The sequence below is a fragment of the Canis lupus genome, chromosome 11, assembly GCF_048164855.1.
Source record: "Canis lupus baileyi chromosome 11, mCanLup2.hap1, whole genome shotgun sequence".
NCBI classification, from domain to species: Eukaryota; Metazoa; Chordata; class Mammalia; order Carnivora; family Canidae; genus Canis; species Canis lupus.
In genome coordinates, this window is record NC_132848.1 from 22,784,557 (window position 1) to 22,797,793 (window position 13,237).

General features: G+C 65.8%; 1 protein-coding gene across 7 annotated transcripts in view; it reads left to right on the forward strand.

Moving 5' to 3' along the window:
• The first annotated feature begins 203 nt into the window (after window positions 1-203).
• WNT7B (Wnt family member 7B) overlaps window positions 204-13,237 on the forward strand; it is a 49,321-nt gene continuing 36,287 nt past the window's right edge. For 2 of the 7 annotated variants that reach the window (XM_072843538.1, XM_072843541.1), the window contains exon 1: window positions 4,596-4,748. In XM_072843538.1, coding sequence (XP_072699639.1) covers window positions 4,666-4,748 — 83 coding nt within the window. In that variant the 5' untranslated portion in view covers window positions 4,596-4,665. Of the gene's footprint in view, window positions 552-4,595; window positions 4,749-7,248; window positions 7,626-10,330; window positions 10,549-13,237 lie in introns of those variants that run through there. The other 5 variants (XM_072843537.1, XM_072843539.1, XM_072843542.1 and 2 more) reach the window with 5 other exon arrangements.

Sequence of the window (13,237 nt, forward strand, 5' to 3'; positions counted from 1 at the left end):
GGGAGGCGGATCCTCCTACCTGGGCCGCGCTCGTTCTCTCGCAGCTCGCTTGCAGGGGCCGCGAGTCACCTGGGGAGGCGGACAAGTGCGGACACATTGGCCGCCGCGGCGCTCGGCGAGGCGCGCACGGCCCCAGGCGGCTGCGCCCAGTGGAGGCAGCGCCCGCCCGCCCGCCCGCAGTGCTCGGGCCGCGGCCCCGCCGGCGCTCAGCGCGCCCAGCGACCTCTCAGCCCGGCTCCGAGGTCGCGCTTCCCGGCCCAGGTCACTGCCCAGGCGCACGCGGCGGGGGCGGCGGCGGCGGCGGCGCCCAGCTCACCATGGTGGCAGCGCGCGCCCAGTGCCCGCGCGTCGCCGGCCGCCCGAGCCGCAGCGCTGGCTGAGAGCGCTCCGCCGGAGCCCCCCGCCCTTGCCAGCCCCCCGCCCGGCCCGCGCGTCCCCTCCGGCCGCCGCTGTCTATGGCGCAGCCCCCCTCCCTGGATCATGCACAGAAACTTTCGCAAGTGGATTTTCTACGTGTTTCTCTGCTTTGGCGTCCTCTACGTGAAGCTCGGGTGAGTATCCCCGTGGGCAGGGGCCACAGCCCCGCGTGGGGGCAGCGGCGAGGACCGGGCTCCAGGGGCTCTCCGCGGACACGTAGGGCCTGAGGGGGCGCAGGCGGCTCCCGGGGACCCGAGGCTGGCCTGTGCGTGGGACGTCGGCCCCGACCCCGGAGCGCCGGGTCCTCGCGAAGCGCGCCGAGTCGGGGCCGCTCTAAGGAGGGCAGAGCGCGCAGGCGGCGGCGGCCGGGCTCGCGGGTAGCGGCGAGCGTGCCCGGCGCGTACTTTCACCTGTTTGGGCTCCAGGCCCCGGGGGTGGGACGCGCCTTCCCTCCCCCGGGCTGCGCTGGGCGCCGAGCCCGGGCCGAGCGCTCGCCGTCTGGAGGGCGCGCCGGGGCGGCAGCCGGGGGCGTCGGGCGGCCGGGAAGGCCCCGGCGGGCGGGGGGCGAGCGCCCCGGCCCCGAGCCTGCAGGCCGGGCACCTGCCTGGGCCCTTCGACCCTATCCATCACCCGGACGTGTTGAAATTGCCTTGACAACTTGTCCGGCTGGCTCGCGATGGGCCGCGCGGAGGGCCCGGCCGCCTGGGGCTCGGTCCTGGGCCCGCGCCCCCGCCCCCGCCCCCGCCCGCCCTGGGCCCTCGGCCGGCCCCCTCTCGCCGCGCTCCCCCTGTGCGGCCCGGCGGGCGGGCGGGCGGGCGCCCGGCGGGCCGCGCTCGCTGCTCGCTGCAGTAGCTGCTCCGAGTCGTATTTCCACATTCCTGAACCTAGCCGAGTCCTTACCTGTTGAGCCGCGATCTCCTTTAGACAGAATCTGTCTCGGCCTCGCTCGAAGTGGGGGTGGGGGGTCGATGTGACCGCGACGGGGGTGCGGTGCACCTCACCCCGGGCGCCCGCACCCCGCGCCCCTACCGAGCAGTCGGGCTGGAGCACAGCCGGTGAACAGCCCCGCCGGAGGCGGAGACGCGGCTTCCCCGGCTGCCAGGTAGAAGCCCCACCTGAGACTCACCTCGCCTCTCACCCGCCCTTCTGTCGCCCCCTCCGCCATTTTACAGATGGAGAAACTGAGGCAGGGTGGGGGCTGCAGAGGCAGGGCTGGAAGACCCCGTCCTAGCCTCACTCTGCAGGCCTGGGCGCCTGGTTTATTGTGGGTCCCTATAGGCTGAGTCCCTCGGTGTTTGTTTATGGAGGTGAGGGTGCCAGGGGGTGGGGGCTGGGAGGGAGGCACGGCTTGGGATCTCCAGCAGTCCCTGCAGCTCCTCTCCCTGTTCCCCCAAGTACTGGGCAGCCCCTCCTGAGGCTCTCTCTGGTTTTCAGCACTTGTCCGCTCCTGGCAGTCCTAGAGTTCAGTTCCCGTTTTAAGGATCAGGAAACTGAGTGAGGGAGGCCAAGTCACTTGTCCCCAAGAGTAAAAGGCAGAGCCAACCACTCAGCCTAGCACCCTAGCACCCATTTCTCAACAGGAGTCACTGAAAAGAACTCCTCCCTCACCCCCCACAACTTGCGGGAAGCGCTCTATGACCTTTCCCTCCCCACCCAGGCAGCAAAAGGAGCTCCTGCTGGTGCCCAACCTGGTCTCCTGTGGCTGGTTGAGGGGCTCAGAGGCCTAGGCCCCCCCCCCCATCCTACAGACACAAGGCAGCTTCCCTGTCCCTTCTGTAAATGGGAGTGCAGCTCTGGCCATCGTGAACATGGTGGTGGCTGGTGTCTGCGTAGAGATCAGTGAGTGTGACCCAGCCTGTGTGCCCAGGCACTTGTACTCGCTTCTCTGGGAGTGTGCAAGAGAGCCAGGCTCTGCTTTCTGCTTCCATTCAGGAACCCTGGTGTGGGCGATCCTTCCCCTGCTGTGCCCCCTAAAACACACACTCCTGGGGGGAGAGGAGAAAACCTAGTCTCCAAACACCCCTGCAGAACCACATCTGGGAAAAGCCAGGGAGCCGCCCTGGGATGTGCTCAGGCGATGGGTCTCAGCCTCTGCCACCACCACAGCCCCTGCCTGCCTGCCTGCTCACCTGCCCACCCTGGAGCAAGGGGCTTGCCTTCTTTGCAAGCCATCTTGGCTGCACAGGGCAGGGAGGATCAGGAGCGGAGCCCAGATGTGACCTGAGGGGTTAAAGACTTAGGGGCCCAGTGCGTTAAGGATGAGGTTTGGGACTCATTCCTCCCCCTCACTCCTTATTGGTGGCTTTGGGTGGGTGCTCCCATTCTGCCTCTCTCATGCGAAAAGTGGGGTCACAGCAGCTCATCCTTCATCGGGTACTGTGAAGATTTGTTCTGGGTGACTGTGCCCTGGGGGGAGAGGTGGGGCTCCCATAAACACCTGCATGCACCAGACAAGCTTTTCTCACTGTTAATGACTCTAGCATCACCACCCCAGGGACTCCTCCAGATAGTGGATTTTAGGGCCATAGCAGTTCCAACCAATGTCAGGGATTGCATGTATTGGGGAGATATTCTGGGGTCATGCCCCCCGCAGCCAACACCTGTGTGTGCACTTTTGTGAATGTACACCAGGAACCTCCCTCACTGGTGCACATGCAGCCACCACACAGATGTGAAGCCCCTGGGGGGAGCTCCCAGACCAGCAGCGATGGTGAACTCAGACCTCACAATCCCTTTGGGGGATCAGGGCCCCCAAGAGTAGGCTTGCCTTAAATTTTGAGCAATTTCAAAACAAATGACTTTGGGGAGTCACAGTTCCTCACTTTTGGACTGAGCAGCCTCCAGGCTGTGGCCCTCGGGAAGAGGCTAAGCCAGGGCAGGAACAAGCCATTGGGATCTGGGCACCCTCTGCCCACAGGAAATGGGGTCAAGAAGTCCCAGGATCAGCCCTGCTCCATTCCTGCCCTATGAGAGGCAGAGGGCCCAGGGGGATGAAGGTGAAGCAGGCAGCTCCTTCCTTCTGGATGCCGAGCATGAGTCTCCATGCCAGATCTAGAAGCTGGGAAACACCTCACCCCTGGGCCACTGGCCATATCATATGGACCTCTCTTGTCATCATCCCTGCCTTGTGCTTTCCCCCCAGCTGAGAGGGTCTACACTGCATCTGGAAGATCATTCATAGGTAGACAGGCTTGGCAGACAATAGGAAGTGGGTTTCTGGCCTTAAAAAAAAAATCACTGGAAGAAGAAGGATTGTTTAGAATTGTGTCTTTGAGGATCTGCTCCTCCCTACACCTATCCCAACCAACCCCTCAAAGGAGAGCAAAAGAAGTGCGATGGGGAAGCCAAAGCTGGGGACCTCTGTGAACCAATTAGGGGTGCCTTCTCGCTGCCTCCTCCAAAGAGGCCCTGAGGCAGGACCCTACAGAGACACCAGTGCGCATGTGCACAGGTGAGCCCTGCCTGGCAGGGCCTGGTTGGCTAAGGTGAGAGCGTGCGACTCACAGCCAACCTAACCAAACCCAGGGGCGCACGCAGGCAAAGGTGCAGCACACACAGTGCATCTGTGCGCACACACCTGCGCCCTCGCAGACGCGCCCACGCTCCCGCGGGCACACACAGGCACATGCAGGCACATGCAGGCGAACAGAACAGACTCCCCAGCACAGCCCCCCAAGAGGAGCGCACGCCCCGCGCGCTTGCGCCGCGGTGCCTCCCCCCAGGTGCACCCTCCAGAGCAGACCAGAGCTGTGTGGTTCCCCGAAGTTGGGCGGGTGTGTGTGTGTGTGTGTGGAGGGGTGCGGGCCGAGGCGGTTCGGGCAAGCCCTGGGGGCGGCTCCTGTCGCACGCTCCGGTCAGCCTCCCCTTTAAAAAACCCGCCCGCAGAGGAGGCGGATGTAGGGGCGGCCCGTCCAATGGCAGCTGCGCGCCTCGAGAGACTTGGAGACTCGAGCCAGAGCGAGCGACAGAGCCGGTTCCGACCGATCGACGGACGGAGGGCTAGACGGCCGCCGAGGCGCACCCGCTGCCCCCGGCCGTGCCCTCGCCCCGCACTCCGGCCCCAGCGCCCGCCGCGGCCCCAGCCCCAGCCCCATCGCGATGCTCGGCCCTGGCGGCGGGGCACCGACGAGAACCGCGCCGGGGCCCGCGCGCCCGGGTCCCTAGCGCCTGGTGTCGCCGCCCCGCCGCGGGGAGGGCCGCGGAGACCCCGGCCGCAGCTGGCCCAGGAGCCCTGCCCGCCGGCCCACCATGCTCCTGCTGTCGCCGCGCGGCGCGCTCCTCTCCGTGTACTGCCCGCAGATCTTTCTCATCCTGTCCAGCGGCAGCTACCTGTGAGTGCGGCGGCCGCTCGCGGGGCCCGGGGTGGGGGGCGCTCCTCGGCCTCCAGCGCGGGGGCCGCGCGGGCAGGAGACTCAGAAGAGTCCCTGGGCGGGGCACCGGGCGCCCGACGCGCTCGGTGGGCTGGGGACATTGCGTGTCCTCATCTGCCCAAGGCACCGAGGTGGAGGACTTGGGGGGCGGCTGCGTTAGTGAGAAGCGACGGCTTTGGGGTCCGAGAGCGCGTGGCCCGCGAGAGGCCCTGCTGCCCGGGTGGGTCGGACTGCGCGCACCGAGCGAGCGCCACGAGGGGAGGGCGCGCGGCGGCGCCGGGATTCCCTGCGCATCCCACCCGCGTCTCGGACAAGCGGGATCCCCCGCCCTGTAGACGTCCGTGGGGCCCGCCGGTCGTGCAGCCCTCGAGAGAGCCGCCCGTGCACACCCGCTCCCCGCGCACACACCGGCGCACACGTGCACACTGCGCCCCACCGGACAGTGCCCAAGCGGCCCCGGGGTGGCCGCTGCCTGTCGCGCCTTCCCGCTGCGCTGAGCCGCCCGGCCCCGCGGCTGCCCACTCCTCACCTGGGGGCGAGGGGGCCGCGCAGCGCGGGGGCGGCTGGCCGGGGTGCGCCCCTATCCAGGCCGAGGCAGCCCGGAGGGAGCGTGGGCGCGCGTGTGCGCAGGGTCGGGCAGCGCCCCCCGGGCTCGGGCAGCTCCCGGCAGGGCCCGGCCGGGCCCAGGGAGCCGAGGGGCGCGTCGGCGCTGCAGTGGCTTCTCCTGATTCCTAATGGGACGCATATGCTCTGGCCTCCGATTTAAAAAGAAGTTTGATTTATGGAACCGCCGTTTGGGGGAATTTAAGCTGGATGCTACTGATTAAACCTCAGAGCTCGCTCTCCCTCCCCTCTCGCCTCCCCTCCTCCTCCCCCTCCTTTACACGCGGGCCACGTCCGGGGTCGCCTCACGCGGCCAGAGGGGGCAGGCGCTGCCTCCCGCTCCCCGCGCCACCCCCACCTCCCGCGCGGCCGCAGTCCTAATAAATCGCCGCCCCCCCCCCCTTTTAATAGGGGCGCAGCCAATTTCTCCTCCAGCTCCTAGGAAATTACTATCCTACCAGTTTTCCTTCTATAAATAGTCGCGCATCTTGAAACAAAAGTTCGCAACCGCAGCCAGATGCTGCGAGGCCCGCGGTTTCCCGGGCTGTGGGACATAATTACAAGGTCCAGGCGCAGAGAGTGCTCCAGGCCCGGCGGGCAGCCCCGGCAGCAGAGGCTTCGCCTGGGGAAGGGGAGGGGGGAAAGGCCGCCCCAGGCATCGCAGGGGCCGGATTGGGCCGGCCCCATCAGTTGGGGAATCAGGCTAGGGAAGTGCCGGGCCAGAGAGTCCTGCTTCTGGCATCCCTCCTGGGAAATGGATCGAGCTAGGGGGGCCTTGGAATCCCAGCCTCCAGTTCTCAGAGGTCAGAGGTCAGGAAGCCTCCCCCTCCCCTGAAAACTGCGCATTTCAATGTTAAGCTAGAGAATCCACCGCTACTATGGCTTACGAAATCCTTCTTGGAGCTAGGTGGCTGAGGTTTGGCATCAATGGGGAGGAGTCCAAGGGTAGGAAACCGGGAGCCCTCCGGGGGTTGCCTGGAGTAAGAATCTGAGAGCAGGAGGTGGGCAAGGTGCTGGAGGGCTGGAGAGGACAGAGGACGGCCCAAGGCAGCAGTGAGGGGCTCTGGGGCAGGTGGTGGCCAGGATGCTTGTGTAGACCTACAGAGCTGGCCTGCAGTAACTACCATCTGCGCCCACACAGGCTCGCTCCTTGCATATTCACTGCCAGCTTTGTTGGGAAAAATTCTCTGAGGGCGATAGTTTTCCAAACGTTCCTGGGCCAGCGTGGAGTCCCAGGGTGGCGGTGGGGGGCAGCAAAGCGCATTGTGCCCCAGCACCAGCCCAGCCTGACCTTCAGCCCCCCACCCCTTCCTGCCCCTGGGGTCGGGGGAGAAAGTGCTGATGCCAGGCTGTCCTGAGCAGACTATATTAGCTGTTCCCCTGAGCAAGAGAGGGAGGCTCTGGGGTTTCCCTGGCCCTGTCTGGTGGGTACAGGGCTGGTGGGGTGTGGAGGATGCTGTGGGTGTAAGCAGGGCCCTGGTGATGCAGATGACAGTGAGAATGGTGGGAAGACCCTCGTGGGTGGCTATGTGCCCAGGCTCGGGATGCAGGTGAGGCGGCCTGTGCAAAAGTGCTTTGTGAGCAGTTGGGAATCAACAGTAAGCCCACCTCACGTCCGCAGGAACACTTAGGAAGGTCGGCCCTGTGGGATCTGAGGATGCCAGGGGCAGGAGGGGCCCTGGGCGGAGGCTTCTTTCTGCTCCAGAGAACTTTCCAGAAGGCATCCCACTGCTGGGATCACAGACACTGGTGGACAATTGATCCTGCCCTTTCCATCTGGGCTGCTCTCCCAGCTCCTTGTCTTGGGCTGTGGTCCGTGCATAGCGAATCCCAGATGCATGCCTGGGCCCCTGCCACTGATTGGGTCGGACGGGTGTGCTGGCCTGGAAGGGCCTCGAGCCCCCGCCTGATGCTGAGCTTGGCTGGCTGGGTGAGGCAGCTCTGGCCAGCCTTGCCCTTCTCTGCGCCACTGTTGTCAGAGCAGAAGCTTCCAGGGCCAGTGGGGGGGTCAGTGAGGGCCCAAGGGAGAGCAGGTGGGGGCCCGCAGGCCATGACGAGGCTGCGGTGCTGGTCAGCTGGCACGGGGGCCTCGTGCCAGGACCGGGCTGGCCTACTGTCCAGGGCAGGTCCCTTCCGGTCTTGTTTCCTTCTCCCAGATGTGGAGGTTGGCTGCAATGATCCCCCCAGGTCTTCCGGTACGAGCTCTCATGGTGACCGCCCGCTCTGGGTTGCTGAGTGAGTCATGGGTGACGGGGTGGTTACTCACCGACCACCTGGCTGCGGGGGGGTGGGGGTGGGGGGCGCTCACCACTGTCCTGCCGAGGCTGGGCCTCTTCCCGGCTCCGCCGCTGTGGCTTTATTGGTGGTGCCAACCGCAGTCCCAGAAACCCTGTGGGCATGACCCCGGAGGGCGGGCGTTGCTGAATCAGGCCCCCTCCCCTGGCACCGAGGCCTGAGTGGCAGCAGAACGGGGCCACCCAGTTTAGCGTGGATTGGTTTCCCCTTGGGAGCGGCAGCTGCCAGCCTGCAGGCTGTGGCCGTCCAGGTGCGGGAGCTCTGCTCTGTGGCCTGGAGGCTTCTCTGGGCCACAGTCCCCTCGTCCATCGCTGGGGGATGGAGATTCTTCCTTTCTGCAGGTGCAGGTTGGACCCGCAAGACACTGGGATTCCAGGGCGTGCGTGGCTCGGTGCAGCGGTGTGCACACGGGGGCAGTGTGGCGTGCACATAGGGAGTTAGCGCCGGAGCTGCCCAGGGACCCCTGGCCTGGCTGCACGAATCCTTATTCGAATCACAAAGTGCTCCCAGAGCCTTTGCCACATGGTGGGTCCGACTAATCAAAGCAGGGATGGTGCGCTCTGGGGATGACTTCTTCCCACCGTGTAAGGGAGGAAGGGCCAGGAGGGGAAGGCGGGTCCTCAAGTGCTTCCTCCTGGCCCTGGGGTGCTCCACAGCCGCGTTAAGGCCCGCAGCGGAATGGCTTGTTTTCAGACCGAGTTTCCCTGGAGTCCTCGCTGATCAAGGGTTCCCATCCCTGCCCCTTCTCCTGCTGCCTGGGTGCCACCAGGGCCAGTGGGACTCAAACTTCTGGAGTGGCCGTGGGGATTCGTCGAGCAAATGCGGAGACGTGCCCAGCTGGGTGCTTGTTGTACAGTAGGTGCTCGAGCGATGGGGTCACTCTCAGCCATTGGGAGCGGGGAGGCTGGCCACCTGTAATGCAGAGGGAGGGCTGGCGGCTGTATTTGTTCAGGGGTGAGTGTTGAATTCCCCGGAGGTGTCTCAGAGGGCTTCCGGGAGGAAGTGGCCCCTAGATAAGCAGAGAGGCTCTCTCGAGGTCACACAGGACCCAGCGTACTAGGCAGGTATGAGATGCTCTGCGGGAAGGAGACCACCACCAAGAGAGATGGTGTTTGAGACCCTGACCACTCATTGTTTCCACACTGGGCTCCTTTGGGGATGCCGTGGACACAGACCTAGCAAATTGCATTCCCCGCCCCTCATGCCAGCCTCGGGGGTCAGGGGGCCAGGGCTGCATCGCCTGTGGGGCACCCAGAACTCCTCCTGGGGGGTCTGGGCCATGGCTCTATGGTCAGACCTGAGGGTGGTGGCAGGGGAGGGAATGGGATGGGATGGAAGTCTTGATTGGAGACCCAGGCCCTCCCTCCACTCAGGTTTGGGGGGCACCCAGAATAGGGCCCCTTTTTGTGCGGCCCATGGCCAGTCACCTAACCTCTGGGGGCCTTTCTCCCCCCAGGACAGACGGAGGGGCTCAGCTAGTTGCCCTGGAGCCTCCATTCTGCATGGCCGGGGGTCGGGCTCAGATGGGGCTCAGTCCCCCCCCCCCACTCCCCCAACAAGGGACAAGAGGCCGGGAGCTCTCTCTTGTCAGATGAAACCTCGACCCAGGGCTCCCTCAGCCTGATGAAAGGGTCATTGTGTGGTGTGGGCCGCCCGCTGGCCAAGGACAAAACCTCCGTTTGTCCTCCTTCCCTGGCGCGGGGCTGGGGCCTCCCCTTGGGCTGGCTAGCAGGGTGGGGGTGGGCACAGGTGCGCTCCCTCCTCCCTTTCTCCATCTTCCCGTCTCCATCACAGAGCTGCTCAGCCTGCCTGGGGCCCCTCCCGGTCCTGCCCTCAACGCAGGGTGTCCTCGCCCTCCTCCCTCCCTCTGAGTGGGGAGCCCCAGGCCTGGGCCAGCCCAGTGGTTGGTAGGGAAGCGGTGAGCTCTCCAGCCCTGGAAGCATACAAACAGGTGCAGGAGCGAGGGCCAGGGATGCCAGGCCAGGGCCCTGGCTGGAAGGGAGCCAGCACTCCCGGGGCCTCCGTGCAGCGCGGCCATGCGGTGTGGTCGGCCCTCTGTGACTGAGGGCACGCAGGCCCCGCGCAGGCCATCCGGCAGCCGTAGCGGCGAGCTCGAGCTCGGTGCAAGCCTCTCCCAGCCTCAGCCTCACGCCACAGCAGGTGGCTCCTGAGCTCTGAAGATGCCACGAAGCATTTGGTCTGAGGATGTGAGTGGAACACACTAGAATTGTGCAGCCCAAGTGGCCATCCTCTGCGGACCCTGAAGCCCACTAGGTGCCCAGAGCAGGTTGGAGAGGACACCACCCTGGCCACAAGCGGCTCCCCGGGCATCAGCCGCAGCCTCCAAGCCAGCATCCCCTTACAGTCCCATCCCGGTAACGCGGTGGGCCTCCAGAGCTTTTCAGACCTCATCCCCCCAAGGCCACCCCCGTTCCCGACCCTCCTCCATGGCCTCCCAGATGGGAGGTGCTTCCTGTGCTGGGCCCAGCGGGAGCTGTGCAGGAAGCAGCCTTGGGACAAGCATGGGTGGTGTCTCGGCTGCCCTCCCCGAGGCAGGCGTTGGTGCCGCCAGGGTGCCAGGGGCCAGCATGCCCGGGGGTCTGGAGCTGAGACCTAGGCCCTCGCTTCCCAAGTGGCAAACAGACTACAAGCCCCTTTGAATGGGAGTGCCTCTAGAAGGAACTGGCCGCTCACCAGACCCCTGCCTGGGGGCACAGGGCTCTGCGTTCCACTCTGGAAGACTCCGGTGGCCTTGGAGAGGCCTTCTGTCGCAGGATGGATGGGTGCGCGCCAGCTGGGGTCTGCTCCGGGTTTGTTTCCTCCCTGGATGCTGGAAAAGCTCCCCGAAGAAGGGCCACCTCGGGTAAGGGGTGAAGTGAGGAGTATGGGGGGCAGAGCGCCGAGTAACTCCCTGGGTCACGCTCGAGGTGGCTGAGCTCGGACTCGAACCCGGGTCTGTCTGGCTCCCGGGCCCCTGCTGCTGCCGCCTTCTCATTGGCTATAAGCTCATGGGGGATGAAACCAACTTCTCCCGCCGGTTAGAATTGTCTGGTGCCCAGGAGTCATGAGGCTCTGAGTGAGGGCTCTCTCTCTCTCTCTCTCTCTCTCTCTCCCACTCTCCCTCTGTCTCTCTCTGTCTCTGCCCCCCGCCCCCAAATTTAGACTTGGAGCCAGACAGGCAGCTTTCCCTCCAGGCGTGTGAGGGGACCAGGCACCCCTCAGGTTTCTGCTCCTGGGTGCCCCCTAACTTGGGCCCTAACCCAAGGGCCCTAACCTGCTGACACTGGCTCAGTGGAGAGCGAGGAGGTGGTCCCAGCAGGCCAGCTCATGACCCTCTAGGTTGGGTCTGCGTGTGTGGGGCTGCCTGTGCCGTGGACCTCAGGGCTCCCTGTCCTGCCGTGGGCTGTCTCTGTGGGTGATGGGTCTGGATGCTTCTGGCCCCTCCTCCCCCCATTCCTGCCCAGCCTCGTCACTACCCTGAGCTCGCTCTTCCCAGCAGCTCCTGAAGCCTCCATGCCAGTGACGGGGGCTGGCCACGTGTGCAGGGGTACCTGGGAGACCCCCTCCTTCCCCGTCACGTCCGCAAAGCCCTGTGGTGTCCTCCGGGGCAGGGGCCCCTCACGCATCGGCAGTGAGGGTGGATCGATTGGGGAGGCCTCTCACAGAAGGTGGCCTCCGGCCTGGGAGCCCCGGGAGAGTGGTGTTCTTGGCCGGGGGACAGTTATGGGGCAGGCAGGGGGCTTGGGGAGTGGGCAGCAGCCGTCAGGGTGGGGTGGGCCCGTGGGAGGGGAGGTCAGAGGGGTGGCAGGGAGCCCCGGGAGGGAAGGTCTCAGGTAGAGCAGGGTTGAGTGGCTTCATTGCCACCTGAGGAAGGATGCTGGATGGGATGGGGCCTCGCAGGGGAGACGGGGAGAGGGCGGGTCCTGGCCCCCCACCAACATGGGGGGATTTCCCTGAGGCAGGACCCACAGGGTGCACAGGGGGCAGAACGTGGGTGAGGGGGGCTATCAGCACAAAGCCCTTGGGGGCCAGGCTGTGGTAGTGGTCGCGGGATGGCCCAGCTCCCTGCCCCCAGTCTGGCGCCCGGCACAGCACTTGGTGCTAACTTGGTGCCCAGTAAACACCTCTCGAGTGGGCAGTTGGCTGCCCCTGCATCTGGGCCCCTGTGAGGCCTGTTGACCTGGTGGGGCCCGCCTGCCCCATGGATGCCAGAGGCTGCCAGGGCAGGGGGTGGGCACAAGGCTGGGCTGGGGGCTGGATGGCTTCCTGGCCCCTGGACTCCGGTCTTCCTGGGGTGACTTCACGGCTGGCGGGGGAGCACCGGGAATTTCCAGGTGCGGCTGACAAGCCCGCCCCCTTCCCCCATCCCTTCTTCCCTGGGGGCCCATCCTGTGGACCGTCCACCCGTGTCAGGGCCCGTGGGGGGCTCAGGTGGCACACGGATAGACCCGGCCCCCATCCCACCCCAGTAGGGTTGTCCCTCTCCCGCCTTGGTGGCACTGCCCCAGGGTGGAGCACGATGCCGCGGCCCACGACATAGGCTAGGGTGCCAGCACCCTGTGGGGGGCACCAGGGCTGGCAGGGAGCACAGGACAGGGAGTTAGCAGCCCGGCCCTGGTTGCTCACTCTGTCTCCAGGAGCTCAGAGCACGGGGTGTGGGAGACCCCAAGGGCACACGCCCTGGAAGTGCCAGGTCAGGGCTGCTGTTGGCTGATGGCTGACGGCTGAGAGCTGCCCCAGGCGCCTGTGGGTCTAATGTCTCAGACCCTGGCCGGCTGTGTAACCCAGCGGGGCTTCACTCCAGGCCGTGGAGCCCGGAGGTGTGTGGGACGGAACCCCTCCCTCACCCCTCTCCCGTGATTTCCTTTCCAGCAGCTCTAAGAGCCACGAGGCCAGGAGGGAGGTGTGGCGATTGCACTTGTTGGGACATCATCTTTGCTGTCCAGAGTCTGCCCCGGGAGCAGGGGGGGCAAGGGGAGGCTCCTGCTGCCCCAGGGGACCTCAGCCACACATTGTTTCCAGTCCCTTCTAGAGAGGTGGGCAGAGTGGATGCTTCCAGGCGAGTCTGAGTATGAGTTCGGAGGGACCCTGGCTCCCCCTCCCTGCCTCCCTTCAGAGGTAGAAATTCCTGCAGGGGGGCGAGGAAAAAGGGAGGCTGAGGAGACAGGTCCTTAGGGCCTGGAGCAGGGAGCCCAGGAGTGGGGAAGAAAGGCCGCGGGGCTGGTCCTGCTCCTGGCCCTGATTCCCAGTCTCTGCCTTGTGTCTGTGTGGCCTTGGACGGGAGGTGGAGGCCCGGCTATGGAAGGCAAGGGCGGCGCTCAGGACTCCAGGCTGCTGAGGCAAGGCTTGGGGTGGGAGGGGGGTTGCTGGGTCCTGTGGGTCACCGCAGCCAGCCTGGTGAGGGCTGGAGTGGGCTGCTCCTGGGGGGGAGTGAGCACCCTGTCCCATAAAGCATCCAAGCTGAGGCAGCTGGCTGGGGCACCCTGGTGGCCCAGGAATTCTCAGGGGGTGCAGTGCGGTGCACGGTGAAGGAGCTGTGCCCGGGCTGTTCT